Source organism: Neofelis nebulosa, chromosome 16 (assembly GCF_028018385.1).
Source record: "Neofelis nebulosa isolate mNeoNeb1 chromosome 16, mNeoNeb1.pri, whole genome shotgun sequence".
Taxonomy (NCBI): Eukaryota; Metazoa; Chordata; class Mammalia; order Carnivora; family Felidae; genus Neofelis; species Neofelis nebulosa.
In genome coordinates, this window is record NC_080797.1 from 32,229,438 (window position 1) to 32,252,489 (window position 23,052).

Here is a 23,052-nt window from a genome sequence, read left to right on the forward strand (position 1 = left end):
GGAAGATGACAGCCGCTTGGTTGGTGCTTTAGGGTGGGGATATATGAGAGCCTGGCCTCGCAGAGATCTCTGAAGTGCAGCACTGGTGGTGGGGGGTGGTGGGGGGTGGGGGTGCAATGTAGTGAAAAATCATAGCTCGGGGTTCTCCTGAGCCTAAAACTTTGGGTCCAGTAATTCTGGCAAGGAGGACATTTCAGGTGTTGGTGGTGCTCAGTTAATAAACTATATACCCAGAGGTTCTGGCTCGGGGTCACCTTTTCTAAAATCAAGATTTGAGGTCGAACTATATTGAGTCACTTGACTGTGCCCAGTCGGAGAGTTTGCAATAGGACAGACTGAGAAAAACCCTTGGCTTCCCCAGACACGTTTGTGCCTTTTCTATTTTTTTATTTAAAAAAAAATTTTTTTTAACATTTATTTATTTTTGAGACAGAGAGAGACAGAGAATGAACAGGGGAGGGGCAGAGAGAGAGGGAGACACAGAATCTGAAACAGGCTCCAGGCTCTGAGCTGTCAGCACAGAGCCCGACGCGGGGCTCGAACCCACGGACCATGAGATCAGGACCTGAGCCGAAGTCGGACGCTCAACCGACCGAGCCACCCAGGCGCCCCACGTTTGTGCCTTTTCTTAAACTGTGCAGCTCTATCAAACTTGTGGCACTGTGTGCAAGTGGGAAGGATCTGAATCCCCATGATTTTTTTGTTTTTTTTTTGACAATAGAGATCATTATTTGGGGTAGCTGTTCCGATGACGGCTCACACGGAGGCTCAGCCCTGCAGCACAGAGCTGTCTGGAATCGTGATTGCCTGTAATGATGATTACCCAGACTCTGGAGTTAGAACAATAGATCTTACGAAGTTGGAGCTTACTTCCTCCACAAGTCCGTATGTGAGCACAGTTTAAACAACCTGGGTCTTTCACATGGTATCAGGCTTTGGTTATTCGGCTTCTGAAATAGCAAAGTTCAGAAGCGATGGAACTCATCCATCACTTCTTCCAAAATCATGGTGAGGCCCAGGTGTGTTAAAGCAATTCACCTGTCAGAGAAACAAAGGCTGAAGGTGGGTAAAGAAGAAACAGTAGACCTGTGGTCATGTCCCAGCTCTGCCACCTAGAAGCCACATGGCCCCGGAGAAAGTCAACCCTCTCTCAAGACTCAGTTTCCTAATTTGGAAGTCATCGTGAGCATGAAGTGATCGGATCTATTATCAGTTCACTGGCTTTAAAAGTCTTAAGAGTGCTTCTGAATCTTTGGATTTGCAGCCTTCATTTGACAAAGTTTGTTTGGAGACAGTGATGAGGAAGGTGGTATTTTCACTAAACTAGGGATGGAGCCTTGCAAAAAAATGGTATTCAGGAGGAAAGAAAAGACGGGTCCCCTAAAGATGGAACATTTTGGCTTCAGTACCATCAGGTACCCCATAAGTGCTGTGAATGCCTTCGCCGAATTTGCCCCAGTGGCTCTCAGCATTCAGTGTGCATCCGAGCCCGGTCCCCAACTGCCTCTTCCCCAAGGGTCTGGATGTCAAAGCACTGGAATGGCCTGGGATCCAACATTTTGAGGAATATGTCTGCCGACTTTGAGATCGATGGTTCAGGGACCATCTGTCCTACCCTCTACCGCGTCACTGAGAAACTGCTCGGTGCATGTGTCTGTGAGTTAATTTGTGGCTTTAAAAACAACGGCAAAACCTGTGCTTCTGGATGGCCCAGCTCAGACGGTCACAACCAGCAGAGCAGGCCTGATTTGCTTGGGAGGGAAAGGAGCGACAGCCGCAGAACCCTTGGCCATCTCCGCGTCTGGCCTTGAGTGTCCCGCCACCCCCAGTAATGTCACCTACTGCATCCAGCGTCTGTCGGTCGCCCCCAGACTGACGTTATCTTAGTGAGCTAAGGCTGGTGTCTGCCCCGCAGTGGCTCGTTCAGGAGCCGCTGGAATGATCAATGAGGCTGAGCAGACGGGCCCTTCTCTGGCCACTGGTGAATCAGCTGCCGGCCGCCTCGGCCCGTTCCCGTCTCCACAGAGCAGAAGCGCTTGAACCAGGGACGGCTCTTCTGTGTCAGGCATTGTCCTTAATGCCATGCATTCTTCACATGTGAGTGGGCTGGAGCTCCTGAAGACATGCGCCTTCTGCCAGACCCCTCCCCCACCCCCAACTAAAGCCCTTGGTGGCCTTTGGTTTTTGTTTTTACTTTAAAAAGTTTATTTATTTATTGTGTGAGAGAGAGAGAGCACAAGCTGGGGAGGGACCGAGAGAAAGCGAGAGAATCCCAGGCAGGCTCCGCACAGCCAGCGCAGAACCTGGCACGCGGCTCGAACCCACCAACCGCGAGCCCAAGTTGGACGCTTAACCGACTGACCCACCCAGGCGCCCCTTTACCGTCTTCCTTCTTGAAAGAGCCGTAGTTAGTCTTTATGAGCAAAAGTAAGAGCCAGAGTTACTAAGGGGAAGCCAGGTCAAACTTCTGATTGAAAATAAACTCAAAGATTGATTTTATCTTTGATGTTTCTCTCTCCCCTTCCTGTGTTTCTCCTCAGCACCCCCTCTTCCCCCCGGGTGTGCACAGCACGTGCACGCATGTACGCACATACACGCTCATGTGAAAAGCATTTTAAGTGCGGATCATCCTGGGGAGGCGTATGGCACAGAATCGTGGCACTGCCCTTTGAGGAGACCCAGCCTGCCGTTCCCATTGTCATGGTTACTGGCCTGGCCCCCAGGGCTGGTCTCAGACCAGAGGCTTTCAGCTCTTCTTCACACTCCCCTCCCTGCACCTGCCTCACAGCAAAAGAGGGACCTTCGGAGGTGTGTGTCTTCTCAGCCTTAGAATTGACCGCACTGTTGATTTGTCCGATTCATCTGCCCCCTTAATTTAAAATCTGTTTCTCTCTCTTAGGCACACAGATAGGAGACCTACAGCCCTGCCAGCCTGGGCTCTTTGGGGAACAACCCAGAACAACCCACCATTATTTTGCTACAGACCCAAGCCCCTTTTCCCCATCCCAGGGGCCTTGATGATAGTGACACAGTGTGTGTTGTTTTCACACCAAATCTGCCCGAAGGACCACAGCATCCTGTCTCCTGGCTCTGAGCAGACATCCTTTTTGCAAAAGGCATTTGACCCCCTCCTCTCTCTCTCTCTCTCTCTCTCTTCTCCATCAAATTAGTTTTGCCATGTGGAAAGTACACAGGGGGAAGAAATGCCTGTTGGCCCTGGGGTTTTCAGAGAGGCAGGAAGGAGAGTGGAACAGTTGACAAATGCAGACAGGGCAGAGAATGTTCCCATTGTATGTTGCTCCTTATTATCATTTTCCTGTAAGTACACGTGGCTTCTGGGAACCTCAGGCTGGAAGGCTCCACACTGTGGGTGCAATTGGATAAGAAAGAGTTAAAGACTCTGTAGATTCGCCTCTTTGCGGATCAGTCCGTAGAATACACGTTCCATTCTTGGTGGGGCTCCATCATCTGGAGTTGGCTAAAGCTTCAAGGTGATTCTCATGTCCAGCCACTCTTGAGAACTGCAGATCTAGGGGACAGAGAACTCCAGGAGAGTTTGAGACAGATGACGGAAGAGATAGGTGACATCAAGTCCACTTCTGCCCAGCAATGCAGTTAATTAGGCAGAGAAGGGACAGAAATAACACGTCCTGGCCTGTTTGTTGCCAAACAAAATCGGACTTTAGCACCATTTAACCCTGTAGGGCTGATGTTCCGCACCCGCCCCCCCTCCCCCCCGCCGCTTAGTCTGCCAGCCACCCCGGCAAGCATCACCAGGGTGATGTAGAACATTCACAGGAACACACCGTATCTACACTCTACTCACAACTGGTTCTCCTCCCCGCTCCGGAGGAAAAACAACACCAGGCCCATGTGTCTGCCTTCTTTTCTGGCAGAAAGTGCTGACCATAGTTGCTTGCCACGCCGTGGAAGTTGGGGGGGGGGGGATGTTTTCGAAGGCAAGCGGCGGGGCTGACCTTTCTCCCACTGTGTGTTTTGTAGTACAAAATCGGACAGCTGTACATGATCAGCAAGCACAGCCACGAACAGAGCGACCGAGGAGAAGGGGTGGAGGTCGTCCAGAATGAGCCCTTTGAGGATCCTCACCACGGCAACGGGCAGTTCACCGAGAAGCGGGTGTATCTCAACAGGTAAGTCACGGCAGCCGGCCATCCACCTGCAGGCTCTCCCACGCCACCCTACGGCCGAGCTGGGGGCGGTGTGTGGGATAAAAAGGTGACCTGAAAAGTCACTACCTTTGCCCGCTCCATCCACCAGTCTCGTAGCTTCCCCAAAACAGAGTCCCCTGCCTTCGGCAAGAGAGTCCCCAACTGCATTTTCATGAGGAGGGGCTTTCCTCTTCCATTTCCCACCCGCTGGATGACACGTTAAGATGAAATTTGGTCTAAGGGATTACAGAGCTTTGTCTTCTACCCCTGGTTCAGTGTTAGCAGCGGGAAAGAGACGGCTTTGCCTGAGGGTTGTAGAGACGTGTCAAAGATGCAGTGTGCCACTGGGGTCTTGACTTGGTAAGCGTTCTCGTTCCTGCCAGGTGACCACGCGGGTGTTCACAAAGGGAACTGCCAATGAACGCTTGTTGTTGCTTCTTTGGAAGGGTAAATAAGCAAGGATCATAACCCAGCACTCATCGGGACAGCCGTTTCTGCTTTGCAAAGCGTATTCTTTAATCTCTTGCTGTTTTCTTACCATTAATGGCATAGTTGATTATCGGGGCTTGTCTGATCTTCTCCCCACCCAGTACCCGTTTCCAGCCCGTTTTCTTCCATTTTTTTCTCTTCCAGGTCAGGACATTTGTATACTCACTGGAAATATATTTTATTGGAATTAACTGTCTGCTCCAGTGAACCAGTGGATGACTGGTTTGGTCTTTGCTATTCCTGTGCATTTCTGTGCATACTCTTTACCCCCACCTACGGCTCCTCCTGTTGGCCCCGATGTGATTATTCAGAAAGCATTTCCAACGTAATAACTGGACAGCGCCCCAGTTTATTCACTGATACTCGTGAATATTTATCCATTCTTTGTGCCTTGACCATGAGACATTTCTGAGAGGAGCCACACTGGGACTCTGCCATGCCCACATGGCCTCCACCTTCCAGCAAGCTCAGGTGGACTATTTCTTCTCGATGGGTGCATTTGGGTCCTGTCACTACGGTGTATGGAAATCTCTCAGGCCGATATCCTGACAGTGAAGGCCATGGGCTGATTAAACTGACATGTTTTAATCTACCCAGGGATGCAGTATCAGGGAATTCCTGAGTCACGATGAAATGCAAATGAGATTGATCTTATTCATCTATTAGGAGCTGTGAATTCGCAGGATTTGGAACCAGTTCAGCCTCCAGCCAGCTGCCGATTTGCAAGAGTAGCTGAGCTCTGGGACTGGCCTGGGGATGACTTCCTTACAGAGACCGGTTTCTCATTGTGCTGCTTTGGCATTCTTAGTGTGGAGGGTGAAAATCAAATACTGAGCAGGAATCACCTGTGTAGAGCAAAGAGGAGTGAGCATGATGTAAGAAAATAGATACAGACCTATGGAAAATTCCATTCCTTGGCAGACAATTGCCTTTTCCTAAATTATTGCTTAGGAAATGTTCCCTACATACCAAATTAAAAAAAAAAAAAATTAGAAAGCTTCATATCTGGGGTGTCTGGGTTGGCTCAGCAGGTTGAGCATCCAACTCTTTTTTTTCTTTTTTAATTTTCTTTTTTTTTTTAATTCACATACAAATTACTTAGCATATAGCGCAACAATGATTTCAACAGTAGATTCCTTAATACCCCTTACCCATTTAGCCCATCCCCCCCCAACCCCTCCAGTAACCCTCTGTTTGTTCTCCATATTTAAGAGTCTCTTATGCTTTGTCCTCCTCCTTGTTTTTATATTATTTTTGTTTCCCCTCCCTTATGTTCATCTGTTTTGTCTCTTAAATTCCTCATAGGAGTGAAGTCATATGATATTTGTCTTTCTCTGACTGATTAATTTCGCTTAGCATAATATCCTCCAGTTCCATCCACGTAGTTGCAAATGGCAAGATTTCATTCTTTTTGATCCCCGAGTAATACTCCATTGTATATGTACACCTCATCTTCTTTATCCATTCATCCATCGATGGACATTTGGGCTCTTTCCATACTTTGGCTATTGTTGATAGTGCTGCTATAAACATGGGGGTGCATGTGTCCCTTTGAAACAGCACACGTGTATCCTGTGGATAAAGACCTAATAGTGTAATTGCTGGGTCATAGGGTCGTTCTATTTTTAGTTTTTTGAGGAACCTCCATACTGTTTTCCAGAGTGGCTGCACCAGTCTGCATTCCCACCAGCAGTGCAAGAGAGATCCTCTTTCCCCGCATCCTCGCCAACATCTGTTGTTGCACAAGTTGTTAATGTTAGCCATTCTGACAGGTGTGAGGTGGTATCTCAGTGTGGCTTTGATTTGTATCTCCCTGATGATGATTGATGTTGAGCATTTTTTCATGTGGCGGTTGGCCATCTGGATGTCTTCTTTGGAGAAGTGTCTATGCGTGTCTTTTGCTCATTTCTTCACTGGGTTATTTGTTTCTTGGGTGTTGAGTTTGGTAAGTTCTTTACAGATTTTGGATACTAACTCTTTATCTGGTATGTCGTTTGCAAATGTCTTCTCCCATTCTGTCTTTTAGTTTTGCAGATTGTTTCCTTTGCTGTGCAGAAGCTTTTTATTTTGATGAGGTCCCAGTAGTTCATTTTTGCTTTGTTTCCCTTGCCTCCAGAGATGTGTTGAGTAAGAAGTTGCTGCGGCCAAGATCAAAGAGATTTTTGCCTGCTTTCTCCTCAAGGATTCTGATGGCTTCCTGTCTTACATTTAGGTCTTTCATCCATTTTGAGTTTATTTTTGTGTCTGGTGTAAGAAAGCGGTCCAGGTTCATTCTTCTGCATGTCGCTGTCCAGTTTTCCCAGAACCACTTGCTGAAGAGACTGTCTTTATTCCATTGGATATTCTTTCCTGCTTTGTCAGAGATCAGTTGGCCATACGTTTGTGGGTCCATTTCTGGGTTCTCTATTCTGTCCCATTGATCTGAGTGTCTGTTCTTCTTTTTTTTTTTTTTTTTTTAATTTTTTTAATGTTTATATATTTTTGAGAGACAGAGAGTGAGCTGAGGAGGGGCAGAGAAAGAGAGACACAGAATCCGAAGCAGGCTCCAGGCTCCAAGCTGTCAGCACAGAGCCCAGTGTGGGGCTGGAACTCGTGAACCACGAGATCATGACCTGAGCTGAAGTCGGACGCTTAACCGACTCGGCCACCCAGGTGCCCCTGAGTGTCTGTTCTTGTGCCAGAGCATCCAACTCTCGATTACAGCTCAGGGTCTGATCTCAAAGTTTGTGGTATCGAGCCCTCACTACATTAGCCTCCTCGCTAATAGCATTGGATTCTCTCTCCCTGTCTCTCTGCCCTTCCTCCACTCTCTCTCTTTCTCTCTCTCTCTAATAGCACTGGATTCTCTCTCCCTCTGTCTCTGTCCCCTTCCCCCATAGCGCTGGATTCTCTCTTCCTCTCTCTCTGGCCCACCTCCACTCTCTCTCTCTCTCTGTCTCTCTCTGTCTGTCTCTCTCAAAATAAATAAACAAAAACTTAAAAAAAAAATAAACCTCGATCTTTTCCTGAAACAGAGCAAGAACTGTCCAGCTGTCTCTGTCATGGCTGTTTTCTCTATCAGAATATATGATGTTTATTTTAAAGGAGAATAATAAACATTAGTAAGAGGGAAATTTGTTATAAATAGAATATCTGGACTTCCAGTAATAGAAACTAAAGAGATGAATGTGGACCCTCCGCCCCGCACCTCCTGTGGCAAACACAGGATGAAATATAACAATATAAAGCTGACTCAAAACAAAGAAAGGGAAATCCTCAGGTACGAGAAATAAAGAGGAGACGCAAACCAGAGTGGAAAGCTGATGAGCTACGGCTCCAGACGCTGGGATATGTCAGAACTGACATACAGGGAATGTCGTGCCCATAAGGAGACAGGAAATGTGGGTTTGGGCCCCTACAAACGGGGTCTTGGAGCTGAGAGTCGTGCACAAAAATTGTTCCTAACGATCGAGTACTCAGAGAGGTTATCACTCAGAGGCACACATGGACAGAACTACTAAAGGTTTTATTAGAAGTAGAAGGAAATTGAGCCCAAGAAGGAGGAGCGGAGGATCCAAAAGTAATAAGCCGAGAAATTGGTAAACATCTCACTGAGTCTGAATCAGCATAGGATGTTTTAAAAATCCTGCTAATGAGCCTATACTCTTGGAATTTAAATAATGGACAATGATAGAAGATGAGAGGGTAGTAATTATCATAAAAAAAAACACTGTCAGTTGCTAATATTGTTTAAGAGGAGGAGACAAATGTTGATTGATTTAAAAACTGTTGAGGCATGTGTGCATATTCAAAAATGTAAAGATGACCTCTAAAGAAATGGTAAAACACTACAAAACTCCCAAGAGAAAATGTGATCCATCAGACAGAAAACAGAGTAAGAACAGAGACAAGCCTACAAAAGGCATGGTAAACAGAAAATGTAAATTTGGGGGGTGCCTGGGTGGCTCAACTGGTTAAGCATTGGACTGTTGATATTTGCCCACAGTTCACGGCATCGAGCCCCTCATTGGGCTCTTCACTGACATCGTGCAGCCTGCTTAGGATTCTCTCTTTCCCTCTCTCTGCCCCTCCTCTGTGCTCACTCCGGCTCACTCTCTCTCTCTCTCTCTCTCTCTCTCTCTCTCTCTCTCTCAAAATAAAGAAATAAACTTTAAAAAAAACATAAATTTTGATGGTAAGATAAAGCAAAATATATCAGTGGTCACACTGAAGGTTTGTAAGTTAAATCCCACACCTGAACCAGCTCAACAAACATAGGACCACACTGACAAAAACACAGGTAGCCTGAAGTTATAACTGGAGATTTTAATATACCTGTTGAATAAATGGATAGAGCAAATAGCCAAATTAATCTAGCACACATAGAGCAGATGTAAACAGCAGAATTAGAACTTTGATGTAGTGGACATTAATAGACCCTAGTACCAACATGCTTTTCTCTTTCTACTTCTTCTTCTTCTTTTTTTTTTTAACGTTTATTTATTTTTGAGTGAGAGAGAGAGGCAGAGAGAGGGGGATAGAGAATCTCAAGCAAGTTCTACACGGTCAGTGTAGAGCCCAATGTGGGGCTCGAACTCATGAACCATGAGATCGTGACCTCAGCCGAAGTTGGACGCTCACCCGAGCCACCCCGGTGCCCCACCAACCTGCTTTTCATAAACGCATGAAAATGTACAAAAAAACTGACGACACACTAGGCAAGAAATCAGTCTCAACAACTACCAGAAAATCAGTGTCATGTAGATCCTGTTTGCTGGTTACAAAGCCCTACAATAAGAAATTGACAACAAGTCAACTTCCTCATCATTCAGAAATGTAAAAATTTTTAAATAATTCATGGGATAAAAATGTCCATACTCCTTTTCTCGGCCACCTTTGCAGTTAGGGATGGCCATGTGACCTAGTTCTGGCCAACCAGATGTAAGATTTTCCTCCCTGATGAAGAGTCTGGCACCCAGCTGGCTCAGGGTAGAGCACGTGACTCTTGATCTCTGGGTTGTGACCTCGATACTGCACTCCGTTGGGCGTAGAGAGATTACTTAAAAACAAAAATCTTAAAAACAGAGAGAGAGAGAGAAAGACGTCCAAGAGGCATAATCTTGCTCTAAGAAAGGGAGGAAATGAGAGGAGACTTCTGGGAAGGTAACTGACAGTGTCTACCACCCGGACCTTGACAATAAAACTGAACAGTAGTGCAAGAAGGAAACTGATAGACCAATCTCTGTTAAGAACACAGACGTGAAAAGCCCATATAAAACATTAGCAGATCAAATACCTCGGAGAATAATAATAATAATAATGATAATAATAAATCATGACTCGACCAGACTCTCATATTGTTAACACCAATATGGGAATTCAGCAAGATTGCTGGGGATAAAATCCATGTACAAAATCAGCATTATTATACAGCAGGAACAATAAGTGGAAAATGTAACTTTGACAAAATTCCATTAGAGGGGTGCCTGGGTAGCTCAATCTGTTGAGCCTCCAACTCTTGATTTTGCCTCAGGTCATGATCCCAGGGTCATGGGATCGAGCCCCACATCGGGCTTGGCACTGAGCATGGATGGAGCCTGCTTGGGATTTTCTCTCTCTCTCTCCCCCTCTCCCCTCTCCCCTGCACTCTCTCTATCTCTTTCTCTCTCTCTCTCTCTCTGGAAAAAAAAAAAATCCATTATAATAGAAAAAGGATAGGCAAAGAAATTTAAAGGTACTCGGTAATCAATCTACAAGATATACAACATCTTTTTGGAAGGAAAAACAAAACAAAACAAAACAGTAGTGGAGGACATTTTTATCTTCTTAAAGTAGGCTCCATGCCCCCACCTGTGGCTCGAAGTCACAATCCTGTGACCAAGTGTCACATGCTCCACTGACTGAGCCAGCCACACATCCCAGTGGAGGACATTTTTAAAAACCCTAGACAGGGACACCTGGCTGGCTCAGTCAGTGGACCATGTGACTCTTGTCAGGGGTCATGAGTTCAAGCCCCACACTGGGTATAAAGCTTACAAAAACAAAACAAAACAAAACAAAACCGAAAGCACCCAAAATAACACCCTAGACAAGTGGTAATGTTCATGGATAGGAAATGCCGTATTATAAAGTTGCCATCAATTCCCAAATTATAAATTTTATACAAATCTAATTAAAATGCCAACAGGGTTGTTTCTAAAATAGAGTTTGAGAATATAATTCTAAAATTCCTAGTTGTTATAGCCTTATAATGAGGTTTGGTATCTAGCGGGGCAAGTCCCTTCTACTTATTCAATTTTTCCAAAATTGTTAATATGAATATTAAGATCAGAGAACCACCAATGATGTGAAGAATGACTGAAAAAACCAAGGGCATTTAACCTGGAAAGGCCAGACTCAGGGTGTGTGATGGTGTAGGCAGGTGGGAAAAGAATTAGACATGCATATTCGATAAGACCTCCAGGGGACCAACTGGACCAAGACCAACAGGTAAGAATGCCAGGAGAAAGGTCTAGGCTCAGTTTAAGGAAGGAATCCAAGTGCGTGTGTGAGAACCCAGAAGGGCGCCTTAAGAGTCCGTAATGCTTTTGCTGGGGATGCCTGAACATGAGCGGGGCTCCCACCTACCGGACTGTTCTTGAGCAGATTTGAACATCAAATAGGTGGTTAAACTGGGCACCCTTTCAGATCCCTTCAACCTTAATTTTCTATGCTCAAAGTAAGTGGCAGACATTATCCTGACTCACCTCCAGCATTCGTAAATGAGTAACCAATGAGACATTGGAGAAAAGTACTTTCTGTTCCCTTTGCACGAGTCTGAACTAGGTCCATCACTTTATAACATAAAAGACTCTTGGTATATTTGGAAGAGTGTGGCACATCTCTTAGGACCAGGGAGATGATGGTTTAGTAAGAGAAAAAGAAAAAATGTCTATGCGACGTACTAGAAAATAAGAATATGGATCTCCGTAATCATAAAAGAACACCAGATCCGTTACTTTGTTACACACTGGAGCCACCTTGAGTTAATCATGTCCTGCACGCACAGGTCATGGGACTGCTGTCTTGGCAAGGCTGCTTCCTAATTGAAATTCATTTAAATAGGTACTTATTGGAACTTTAAACGTATAGTGAATTGTTCCTCTATTAGGATCACTTAGTAAGTAACACGTGGCCTTTGCCTTCTGATCAAAGCAAGATCTGGGCTGACAGTGTTTAGCATTTGCGAGTCTATCCGTCCATCTTGGGAATGGTGTCAGGGAGGAAAATCTTTTGCTCAGCCCACTTAGGCTCTGTCAGCGGGGGCCTACAAATTAAACTAAAACTGACGGATTCGTGGGAGAAAAGACATTTGTTTTATTCATGGATGTACATGGGAGCCCCCCAAAAAACAGTCAGTTAGAGTTTGGGGCTTATATGCCATTTTACTAGGGGGCGAGCAGAGTGAAAGGGAAAGGCACTTCTGGAAGAAACAAATGGCTTTCATGAAAAACAAACGGGACTTGAGGAGGATGGATAGGAGATATGATAGTTTTGTGACAGCGGCTGTTTATTAGCCAGTTTCTTCTCTCGATGATAACTTCTCATCTCTGGTGATAGGAGTCAGTCTTCCCTGGTTGTGAACTTCCTGGGGAGGGGATTTATGACAGCTGAATTCTTTCGAGAGGCTCCGCTTTTATGCTGATAAGGGCAGTTCAGTGAAAGCATCTTCCTGCAACTGTTGATTCTCAAATATCTTCAGCTCCAAATAATTCTTACACTGCTGTGGGTGGCATCTTGGAGACCCCTTTGCCAGCCGCAGGGAAGTGGGTTCTGAGAGCTGGACTGGCATTAGCTGAGACGTCACCGTGCCCACTTAATAATTTACACGCAGGAACATCTGTGTCCCGTGAACCTGCATTCATGAGCTGGCAAAGTGAGTGAATTTTCTCCCTTACATCAACCTAAATTTTTTTTTTTTTTTTTACATGTATTTATTTTTGAGAGACAGGGAGAGACAGAGCCCAAGTGGGGGAGGGGCAGAGAGAGAAGGAGACCCAGGATCCGAAGTAGGCTCCAGGCTCTGAGCTGTCAGCACAAGGCCCGACGTGAAGCTTGAACTCACAAAAATCGTGACCTGAGCCGAAGTCGACCGCTCAACCGACTGAGCCACTCAGGTGCCCCTCCTTATGTCATATGGGAAGGCAAATCACATTTAGAGATAGGTTTATCAATCTGTTCTTACTGGAGTTACTCAGAGCCTGGGTAGTCAGAGCCTTCTCTCTGAGTCTGACCTGAGCAGAAAGGACATTTCGTGGAAGGATGTCAGTGGCCCACAGAACTGCCTGCAGGCTTGAGAACGGGCAGCTGCCTGGGCACCTGCGAGGGGCCAAGGGCAGCAGACAGACTCCATTCTGCCGGCACCACCACGACTGCCATGGATGGGTCCAAATTGTCCCTTTTTTTTTCTTTCTTGCTATCACTTATTCCAAAATCCCAACACAAGCATCCCACTGAGTTTCCGATCCAGGCTCGGGCTGCCAGTGAGTGGGGAGAGGGACTTCCAGGCTGGTTTCCAAAGTGGCTGCATTTTACATTCCCTCCAGCAAATGTGTGAGGATGCCAACTTCTCCACGTAATCACTGCCACTTGCCATTGTCTGTCTTTTTGATTCTAGCCATCCTCGTGGGTGTGAAATGGTATCTCATTTTGGTTTCGATTGGCATTTCCCTCATGACTAATGACCGTTGAGAATCTCTTCTTGTGCTCATTGGCCATTTATTGGAGAAATGGCTGTTGTTGTCCTTTGCCCATTTTTAAATGGGAGTCTAATGTCTTTCGAAAATGCCATCCGTCCTTTTATTGGCTTGTATCTCATCTCCCAGGGAGGGGATTCCTCGGGCCCCTCCCTACGGCGTCTGAGGCACCGCTGGGTGCACCGTTCATCTCGGCGGTTGCCTCATGCGCTCGGAACATTACATTACTTCTCCTACGTTAGTACATTTGGTGATTGTCCTTGGGCCTCCGATCCAGTTCAGTTAACCAAATAAGTGGTATTTCTTGGCTTGGCTTCAAAAAAAATCCCCGTTTCAACTGGCATCCAGGGAAAGGAGGCGAGATACTCATCAGTCTCTCCAATAGTGATTCTAAATAAAACCTGTCTCCCAGAATCAGATGCGGGTGGGTCTTTTCTCTGGTCCCTTTTCATTTTCTTTTCATCTGTAGCATCTCTCCCGTCCCTTCCCATGAAGCCTAGGAGGGGAGGGATTCAGGGATGGGGGTGGGGGGCATGGGAGAAAAGAGGGAGCCTATTTTTAGGCTTGTTTTTCAGTCATGAAGTGTCATGTTCTTCCCCACCACGGCTGCTGGATTAATTAGGCTGTGCTGGCAGCTGCCCGTCAGGGAGGGTTGCCAGCTTATAACGGTGATTCCGCCCAATGCCTGAATCGATCTAATGACGAGGACCACCTTTCTCCTGTTCCATGGCTCTGGCCTTCCAGGGTCACTCTCCCGGCCTCTGTGTGTCGCTGGGTAAGAGAGGGCCCAACTTCCCCAAGCTACGAGTCCTGTTTGGGCAAGCAAAGCCGCCCGCCGGTCACTTTGCCTACCAGCTCGTTGGTCCAGCTTGGTTGCCAGGGCTTGGCTCTTTCTCTCACGTTGCCTTTCTCTTCTCCCAGGTCTGCCAGATCTGCCAAGCAGATCGGTCTCATCTCTTAGAGCTTGCCCAGAGTAAGAGCTCAGTGCCCAGAGCTTGTGTGGCCTGGGGAGAGCCCGCTGCCCAGGCAACAGGTCAGAGAGAGATTGTCGAGGTCAAAGATTCTGACCTGCGGGCTTATTTCCTTGCCGTGTTGAAAGAATCTTTATGGTCAGTATTGAATGTTTGGAGTCAACCGTTACTCATTCAGGAAATAGCTGTTGGTGCCTGCTGTGTGCCAGGCACTGTCCTAGGTGCTGGGCATGCAGCAGGGGCAGAATGAGGATCCCTGTCCTGGGGGATCTTACCTTCTAGGTGGGAGTGACAGTGCGCAGTGGCCATAACGTATGGGAACATCAGATATTTCATTTTTTAATGTTTATTTATTTTAAAAAATTGTTAAGTGTTTATTTACTTTTGAGAGAGAGAGAGAGAGAGAGACAAGAGCGTGAGTGGGGGAGGGGCAGAGAGAGAGAGAGGGAGACACAGAATCCGAAGCAGGCTCCGGGCTCTGAGCTGTCAGCACAGAGCCCGCTGCGGGGCCAGAACCCACGGATCGTGAGATCATGACCCCAGCCAAAGTCGGACGTCCCACCGACTGAGCCACCCAGGCGCCCCTGAACGTCAAACATTTTAGAATATTTCATCTTACATATTCTACGGAAATATATAGTCAGTGTGTAAGTATTGAATATAATATTCAATAAATGAGATTGATTAACCTACTGTATTTTGTATACTGGAGAAGTAGAACATGTAAGCGACTTCCTCCCAGCGTGCCTTTCAGTCCATGCAATTCTGCTCCGTTCCGTCTCGGTCCTTAAGAACATGCTCCAGATTCTCACGTTGCCAGGATCTCTCCCTTCTGCTCCTCATTCACCTTCTCCCATGGGAACTCACAGGAACAGAATGTTGGCCTGGCTGGATCTGAAAAGAACTAGAACGTCCATCCAGTCAAACACGTGCCACCTCGGTCCTGCCTCACTCCTGACCAATGCCACTGACATCACGTGGCCCTCTCCCTTGAGTGCTTCCCAGCGTGCTAGCCGTGTTACCATAACGCTGTCCGAGCACAGCCTTCCAAGAACTGACACACAGGCAGACCTTTTTTCCCAGAATCCCAATGCAGACTGCTCTTAAAAAACATTTTTTTTAATGCTTACTCATTTTTGAGAGAGAGAGAGAGACAGAATCCAAACACAGGGAAACATAGAATCCAAAGCAGGCTCCAGGCTCTGAGCTGTCAGCGCAGAATCCGACACGGGGCTCGAACCTACGAACCGCGATCTCGTGCCCTGAGCCAAAGTCGGCCGCTTAACCAACTGAGCCACTCAGGTGCCCCCAAACTACTCTTTTAAGTAGGGAGAGCGGTGGTGGCATGTAAGTGAAATTACGAGCAGAATTCAAAGACCGGCCAGAACAGTCATTAATCGGAGGTCAGCATACGCGGAACTGGGTACTGACGATTCTTATCAAATAATTGTCAAATGCCAGGTTGGAAAGAAAAGGTGAGAACATCCCTCCTGGACCAGCGGAAAATGAGGTTCTAAAAGGTAGCTTCGTCCTTTTTAGAAGTCCCTTAAGTGGGCTTTGCTTATGTGAGCACAATCTCCGCATCGACAGTGACAGGTTTCAGGGACACTGTGAGAAACGCCTGAGCAAAGGGAACCCAGACAGGCTGTCTTTCTGCAGGGAATGTTTTAAGTCCAAAAGGTGGTTGATTCTAGTGCTGCGTATCCCGCATGAGTCGGTGGGTAAAACAGCTCAAATAAAGATTCTGGTGCAGACCATCATAACTCTGATCCCCGTTGAGAAAATGAAATTAGACTCCATTTAGACCACATCTGGCCTAATGATGTTCAGTACCTCCTGGGGCCAAAAAAATATTCCCAAACGAGCCTAGATTGTAAAGAGAGATTAGATATCAGGGCAAGTCTGGCAATAATCTGGATTGTAAAGTGCCAGAAGCTTCTAAAGAAGGGATGGTTTGGGTTTTCAGTTCCGGAAGCTCTTGATGAAGTAAATAAACACGCTTCAGCTGAGACCAGTTAGGTTATGCCTGCGTTTTGGGGCCTTCCTATCAGATCAGTTGTAATTTAGGGAGACCTAGGGAACCGGTGAGAAGGTTTCAGTGACCATATCCACTGAGGTCCAAGGCCGGGTTTCCCAGTCTCGGCACTGTTACTAATATTTGGGGCCAGAGAATTCTTTGCTGTGGGGGCTTTCCTGAGCATTGCGCATTGTAGGGTGTTGAACAGCATCCCTGGCCCCTACCCACTAGGTGCCAGCAGCATCCCTGCCCCCCCTCCCTCAACCTCTCATTTGTGACAACCAAAAATGTTTCCAGACTTGGTCAAATGCGCCCCCCCCCCCCCCCCCGCCGGGGAGGGGTGTAGAATTCCCCCTCCGCCCCATTGAGAACCAGTGCTCTAGGGTGACGACCATACCAGTTTGCCCAGGACTGGGGAATATTCTGGAATGTAGGACTTGCAGCACTAAAAGCAGGACAGCCTCATGTAGACTGGGATGGGTGGGTCACCTGGGTGTGTCATTGATAGGTTCTGTGTTTCATACTAGAGTTTAAAAGTGGAAAAAAATACATAAAAGTGAAAAGCCAAGCGTTTTGAAAAGTCTGTCTTTGGGGGGCATTGACAGAGGTGTTTGGGCAACAGTATCATTCCACGTCAGCACGTTTTACGATTCTGTAAAGGCTTCAGGGTTTTGTCTGTCCGTCTGTCCCTTTCCTCCGTGCCTCTGAAGCCTGACATGGTGATACGGGCCATTGGGAGGTCTGGTCCCGGCCAGTGGATCAAGAGGACATGATTCAAACCGTGCCACCATTCCAGAAGAGAGACTCTTACATTTTTTTTTTTAATTGATGTTTATTTATCTTTGAGAGAGAGAAAGAGACAGAGTGCAAGAGGGGGAGGGACAGAGAGAGAGGGAAACATAGAATCCGAAACAGGCTCCAGGCTCCCAGCTGTCAGCACAGAGCCTGACACCGGGCTCGAACCCACGAACTGTGAGATCATGACCTGAGCCAGAGTTGGACACTTAACCAACTGAGCCACCCAGGCGCCCCCTCCAGAAGAGAGACTCTTGTTTGACACCTGGGAGTGAGTTTGAGTGACAGACTTCTTAGAATTGGAGGCTGTGTGACAGTATACATCATGAAAGTGACAGCAGCAGTGGGGACTAATTTAATTCCATTTTCCTTTGCAGCCCTGATAAATCATTGCCACGGGGAAAAATAAATTTTACTTCCTCAGACAAAAATGATTTGAATAATGATGTGCTCTGGGGAAAGTGGGGGCTGAGAGAAAGTCTGTTAGTGGGATTAAAATATTTGAATATTGTATCATGCAACTTTCTGCCAATGCCTCCTGCCCCCGGCCCGGTAAATGGCTTGTAGTGAGAGGTTTTCCTTCCTAGACTAATTGAAGAATCCTGTAAAGTGGCATCAGCCCTCTTGGCTGAATGTTGTGGGGTTTTTTTAGGGTGTCTCTTTGGAAAAGGCAGCTTTTTCCAGTGCTTCGTATCCTGGATGAGTTGGTGGATGAAACACCTGAGCTAAAGATTCTAGGGGCTGAAGTCCTGACCACGTACAAATAGGAAAGGTCTTGGCGTGGGTAGAAAATTGCTAGTGCTTTTCAGCCAGTCTCCTTCCAGGAAAGGGTTGTTGAATGGGGATGTGGTTCTTCTGGGAGGCTTTCTAAGTGACCTGGGGTCTGAGTTATGGAGGGAGGGGGCTGGGGCCCCAGAGTGCTATGCCTCAGGAGCCTAATGCGTATGGGGAGGGGTTCCACCCCCAGCGTGGACAGTGGAGAATGGGCTCTGATGCTTGTAGGGAGACCTAGGTACTTGGTCTTGGTCCGAGCTAGAGAATGCCTAGCTTTCTTTGGGGGAGATTCTACAATGCTGTTCCAGTCCATTAACAGCCCAGGGAAGCCACCTGCCTGTGAGTAGAAGCTGTGTCTTCCTACACCACCTGCTGACGTGCATCGCCCTGGGCTCTGGGGCAGAAAGGAGGGAGCCCCGGGGGGACTTGTGCTCATGCCCATTAACTGCAAGTAAGCCCAGCGCAATTTTCCCACCCTGCACGTCAACCCTGGTTGCCCTGCTGCTTCCGCGACAGAAAGGATAAATCAAAGGCAAAAGCTATAAAAACCCCCGTCAGGAAGCAGCTCCTTCCTTTCAAGCAGTGTGAACGTAAGGTAAATGAGCAGTTACTGCAGACCTGATTTTATGGGAGTGAGACGTTCTGCAGGAGAGCGGCAAGAAAAATCGCGATGCGGGGCAGAAAATGCTCCTGCCCACACTGCCCAGCCCACTGGAGAGCGGTGGCCCTCTGTCTGACAACCCCCCCCCCCAACTTCGGGGAAGCTTTGGGTCCCCCATTTGATTTGGCCCTGATGAGCCGCCCGGAGCTTTGGGTTAGGTCCGGCTGGCCACTGAAAATACATATTTGTCTTTAAAAAAAAAAAAAGGGGGTCCTGGACACTGTCAGAAATAAGAGAAGCAATTCGAGAAGACATGCGAGGTGCACAGTATTTTTCTGGCTCGGGTTGTCGTTTAAACTCCATGTCCGAGAGAGGGTGGGGATTTGGGGTTCTGTTAGCTTGATGGCCCCGTTTTCTTGGAATTCACAACTGCCCCGTAGTGTTATCGTCAACATGGTGGCCTTCAGGAGCTCAGGGTCTGTGTCCTCTCGGGGTCTGATGTCCGGCTAGGCCCAGAGTCCCAGACCCTTGAGCTGGAAGCCCCAGGGTGGGAAAGGAGCAAAATGGGGTGGGGGCCAGGGAGGCGCCTGGGGGGCTCAGTCAGTTGAGCTTCTGACTCTTAATTTCAGCTCAGGTCATGATCTCATGGTTCATGAGTTTGAGCCCTGCATCGGGCTCTGTGCTGACTGTGCAGAGCCTGCTTGGGATATTCTCTCTCTCTCTCTCTCTCTCTCTCTCTCTCTCTCTCTGCCCTTCCCTTCCAAAATAAATAAATAAATAAACTTAAAAAAAAACTAAAACAAAATGGTAGCATCCGGAAAGACACAAAGCCCCCAGGTATAGTGCTGGGGGCGGGGGCAGGGAGGTAGAATAAAATCATGCAGACATATTTAAGGAATACAGGGGACTATATATTTAAATATAGCATTTACAGAATTCTCTGGGCCTGTACTGCTGTAGAGTTGGCCCCTGAAGGAAAACAAAGCCAAATAAAGCTAAACAAAACTCAGTGAGTCTTTGGTGTACAAAAGGTCTTGAGACCTGTGCCCCTGGGTTTTCTTTGTTTTAAGAATTTGTTTTCTGCTCATGGCTGCCCGGGTTCCTGCTCCAGGGAAAGGCTCCATCACTGTATCATTTCCAGTGGCTGCCTTAACAGATCCCCACACACTGGGTGGCTTCAAACAACGCAGATTTGTCCTGTCTCGATTCTGGAGGCCAGAAGTCTGAAATCAAGGTGTGGGCAGTGCTGATTGCCCATGGGGGCTCCGCGGGAGAGGCTGTTCTGTGCCTCCCTTCCAGCTTCTGGTGTCTGAGGCAATCCATGGCTCGTGGCTACGTCCCTCCTGTCTCCAGCTTCTGTCTTCACCTGGCTTCTCCCCCTCTGTGTATACCTGTCTCTAAATCTCCCTCTCCTTTCTCTTACGAGGACACTAGTGCCTGGAGTGAGGGCCTAGCCTAGATCCAACGGGATTCCATCTTGAGATCCTTAATTACCTACAAAAGGCCTGCTTTCACCTAAGGTTAAGTTCACAGGTGCTGGCGGTTAGGTCGTGGCTACATCTTTGGAGAGGACACAAGTCCCCCAACTCCAGTCACCAAGGGGCTATGTTTTGTTCTTCTTCATATCTCTAAAATCATTACTGTCTGTCGTTTTAGTTCGTTTTTAAAACATCGCCCTTGTGGATTGTTGAGCTGACACCCGGCTCTGACATTTGCCTCCGTCTCCCTCCCTATTCGGTCTCAAACATCCTGTCCGACCACTTCCGCCATATGACTCCTAGGAGACCAAGGCCAGGCTGGCCACACCCTCCCGACGGCGCACCTTCCAGGCACTGAAACCTCATGTCCTTGTAGATCAGGTCAAAGAGGACAAGCTAACAATCGTCTGAGGTTCCCCATCCCCACACCCAGGCTGCTATCTGCCTCCCCACATTTTAAGAGCGTATGAAGGGGCCCCTGGGTGGCTCAGTCGGTTGTGCATCCGACTTTGGCTCAGGTCCTGATCCCGTGGTTCGTGCGTTCAAGCCCTGCATGGGGCTCTCTGCTGTCAGTGTAGATCCTGCTTTGGATCCTCTGTCACCCTTCTCTCTGCCCCTCCTCCACTTGTGCGCGCGGTCTCACTCTCTCAAAGATAAAAAATAAACATTAAAAAAAAAAGAGCATATGAATATGCACAGAAAATGGTGAACTATGGTGAAAACCAGAGGGATGGGGAAGAGATGACCCGTGGAGAGAAGGGCTGTCTAGGCATGCCTCCACTTTCTCTGGCAGTTTATCCAGAAAGCTGTGGGAGCACGTGAGATTCTGGACAGACTCTTTCTAATTGTCTTTTTTTTTTTTTTTTTTTCCTCTTAGCAAACTGCCCAGCTGGGCTAGAGCTGTTGTTCCCAAAATATTTTACGTTACAGAAAAGGCTTGGAACTATTATCCCTACACGATTACAGGTAAGTCCGTTTTACAACCGGCAGGTCACATGTAGCAAGAGAACGTAGTGCGGTAGTCAGATTTCACTGATTCAGGGTTTATTATCCAAGCAGGGACTGTGAGAGCCCCGTAGTATCTGTCTCTTCACCATTTGCCTTCGTCCTTTGAGATCAGTGCTCTTCCTAGGGGGGGCTGGTAGGAATTGAACTAAACCATTCCAGCTTGCTTCTTAAAGTGATTTTATTAAATAGCTTGTGGAGAAGGAACGTGAAAGGTTTGTTGTTGTTGTTGTTGTTTTTGTTTTTGTTTTTTTTTTAGTAATATGTCTAGAGTTTTCATGATCCCTATTTCTCCCTATTTCCTCAGTAGTCCCCAAGTAATTTGGGGATGTGGTTTGTAAATAAACAAGTTTGTTTACTTTGATTTGTTTTACAGCTTCTCCCAAAACGTTGACTATAATTTATGTCAAAGGTTCTATTGGGTCTCTCTGCCCCAACTACTTCCTCTGCAGTTGGATAATACGATAATTATAAGATCACTTTCCCTCTTACTTGGAATGGGATGTTAATAAACTCTGTGTTGATTCTGAACTAGAAACTGTGCTCCCAAATTTGGAAGGTTTGGTTCCTGTCCCTCAAACACGAAAATTCAAGACCCTACTTGAATATCATAACAGGCTCTTCTTACTGGTTATAAAAGCTGTTTTTCCACTTAAAAGATTTCCTTTGTGGTTAATGAAATGCTCCACTGAAATTATTAGTCTTTAATTCTGCTTTTATAATGCCAGCTCGCTGGTTTTTAATTAGCCACAAACCTATAGGCTAATTGAACCTTGTCGTACAGTCCTTATCTGCCCAACCACAGAAGTATCATCTGTAAGAGTTTCTTGAGCAAACATGGAGATATTTATGAAAGTTCAGTTTTTGGAAGGTTTCTTTAACATATTTTTAATAGTTATAATTCACCAGTAGTTGTTAGTTCTGTGGTTTTATAAGCCATGTGGTTGCATATAAGCATGGTCTAAATCATCATTTTGTCTCTCTTTTTTCTTTTCCCTCTTGCCCAAATGAACATCCGGGACCAGAATACACAGTAAGTGTCATTTAATCATTTTTAAATATTCAGTTTAAGAACAGTGGAGTAATTGGAACTTCCTGTGTCTTTCTCATCGTACCACGTAATAAAAAAATAGGGGAATAATTCAAATCAGAAATATTTAAATGTAGGCTATTACATAGCTGTATGTAATGCAATAACTTGCATGTTCTCATTTGTTCAAGAATATGAATGTTAATTTGAAATGCCTTGATATTCACCTTACATAATTAACTTTTGCTTGTATTTTTAAATAGCTTGACTGCTCTACTGGTGATAGTTCAATGTAATAGAGCAGTTGCCAGAAATACAATATTAAAATGATGATAATAGCTGTTGACAGAAGGCGGGGCTGATACCTAAAGGCTGTGATCTGATCACTTATTGGAGAACCTCGTAACTAGAAAGACGTTCATTCAGATTATTTTCCTCTGAGCTCTGGATTGGGCAGTCTTGATGGCTTGATGAAAATCATTTGATTTCCTCCTGCCCTAAGGGCCTCTAAAATCGTTACTTAGTTAGCATTAAAAAGGGAGACCCTATAGTATCTCTGTGTTATGGCGTTTTCATTTGGATCATTTTCCTCAACAACCAACAGGTCAAGTTGTCATAATAAAAAAAATGGGGGGTTGCCCGGGTGCTCAGTCAGTTGAGCATCCAACTCTTGACCCCAGCTCAGGTCTTGATCTCAGGGTCGTGAGTTCAAGCTCCGCACTGGGCTCTCTCTGGACGTGAAGCCTACTTAAAAAAAAAAAAAGAAGAAGAGAAAAGAAAAAAGAAAATGGTTAACTGAGCTATAATGGAGTTGAGTTTTTGGTCTTAATCAAAACAGCCAAAGGAAAGAGACCTGGTGAGAGGGAAGTGGAGGAAAATGATTCATTGTGTCCTTGGCAAGAGCACAGGGCTTTGCACATAATGAATGCTCAATAAATAGTCATTGAATGGCAGAAGGAAGGCGAAAACAGATGGATCATCTCCTCAGGCAGAAGGGTCACCGGCTTTG

General features: G+C 46.6%; 1 protein-coding gene across 4 annotated transcripts in view; it reads left to right on the forward strand.

Annotated features, from left to right (window-relative positions):
* The window catches only part of LOC131498192 (cytoplasmic phosphatidylinositol transfer protein 1-like), a 94,046-nt gene that overhangs the window by 46,555 nt on the left and 24,439 nt on the right, over window positions 1-23,052 (forward strand). For 3 of the 4 annotated variants that reach the window (XM_058705207.1, XM_058705206.1, XM_058705209.1), the window contains exons 2-3: window positions 4,003-4,151; window positions 20,886-20,982. In XM_058705207.1, coding sequence (XP_058561190.1) covers window positions 4,003-4,151; window positions 20,886-20,982 — 246 coding nt within the window. Of the gene's footprint in view, window positions 1-2,295; window positions 2,809-4,002; window positions 4,152-20,885; window positions 20,983-23,052 lie in introns of those variants that run through there. The other variant, XM_058705205.1, reaches the window with a different exon arrangement.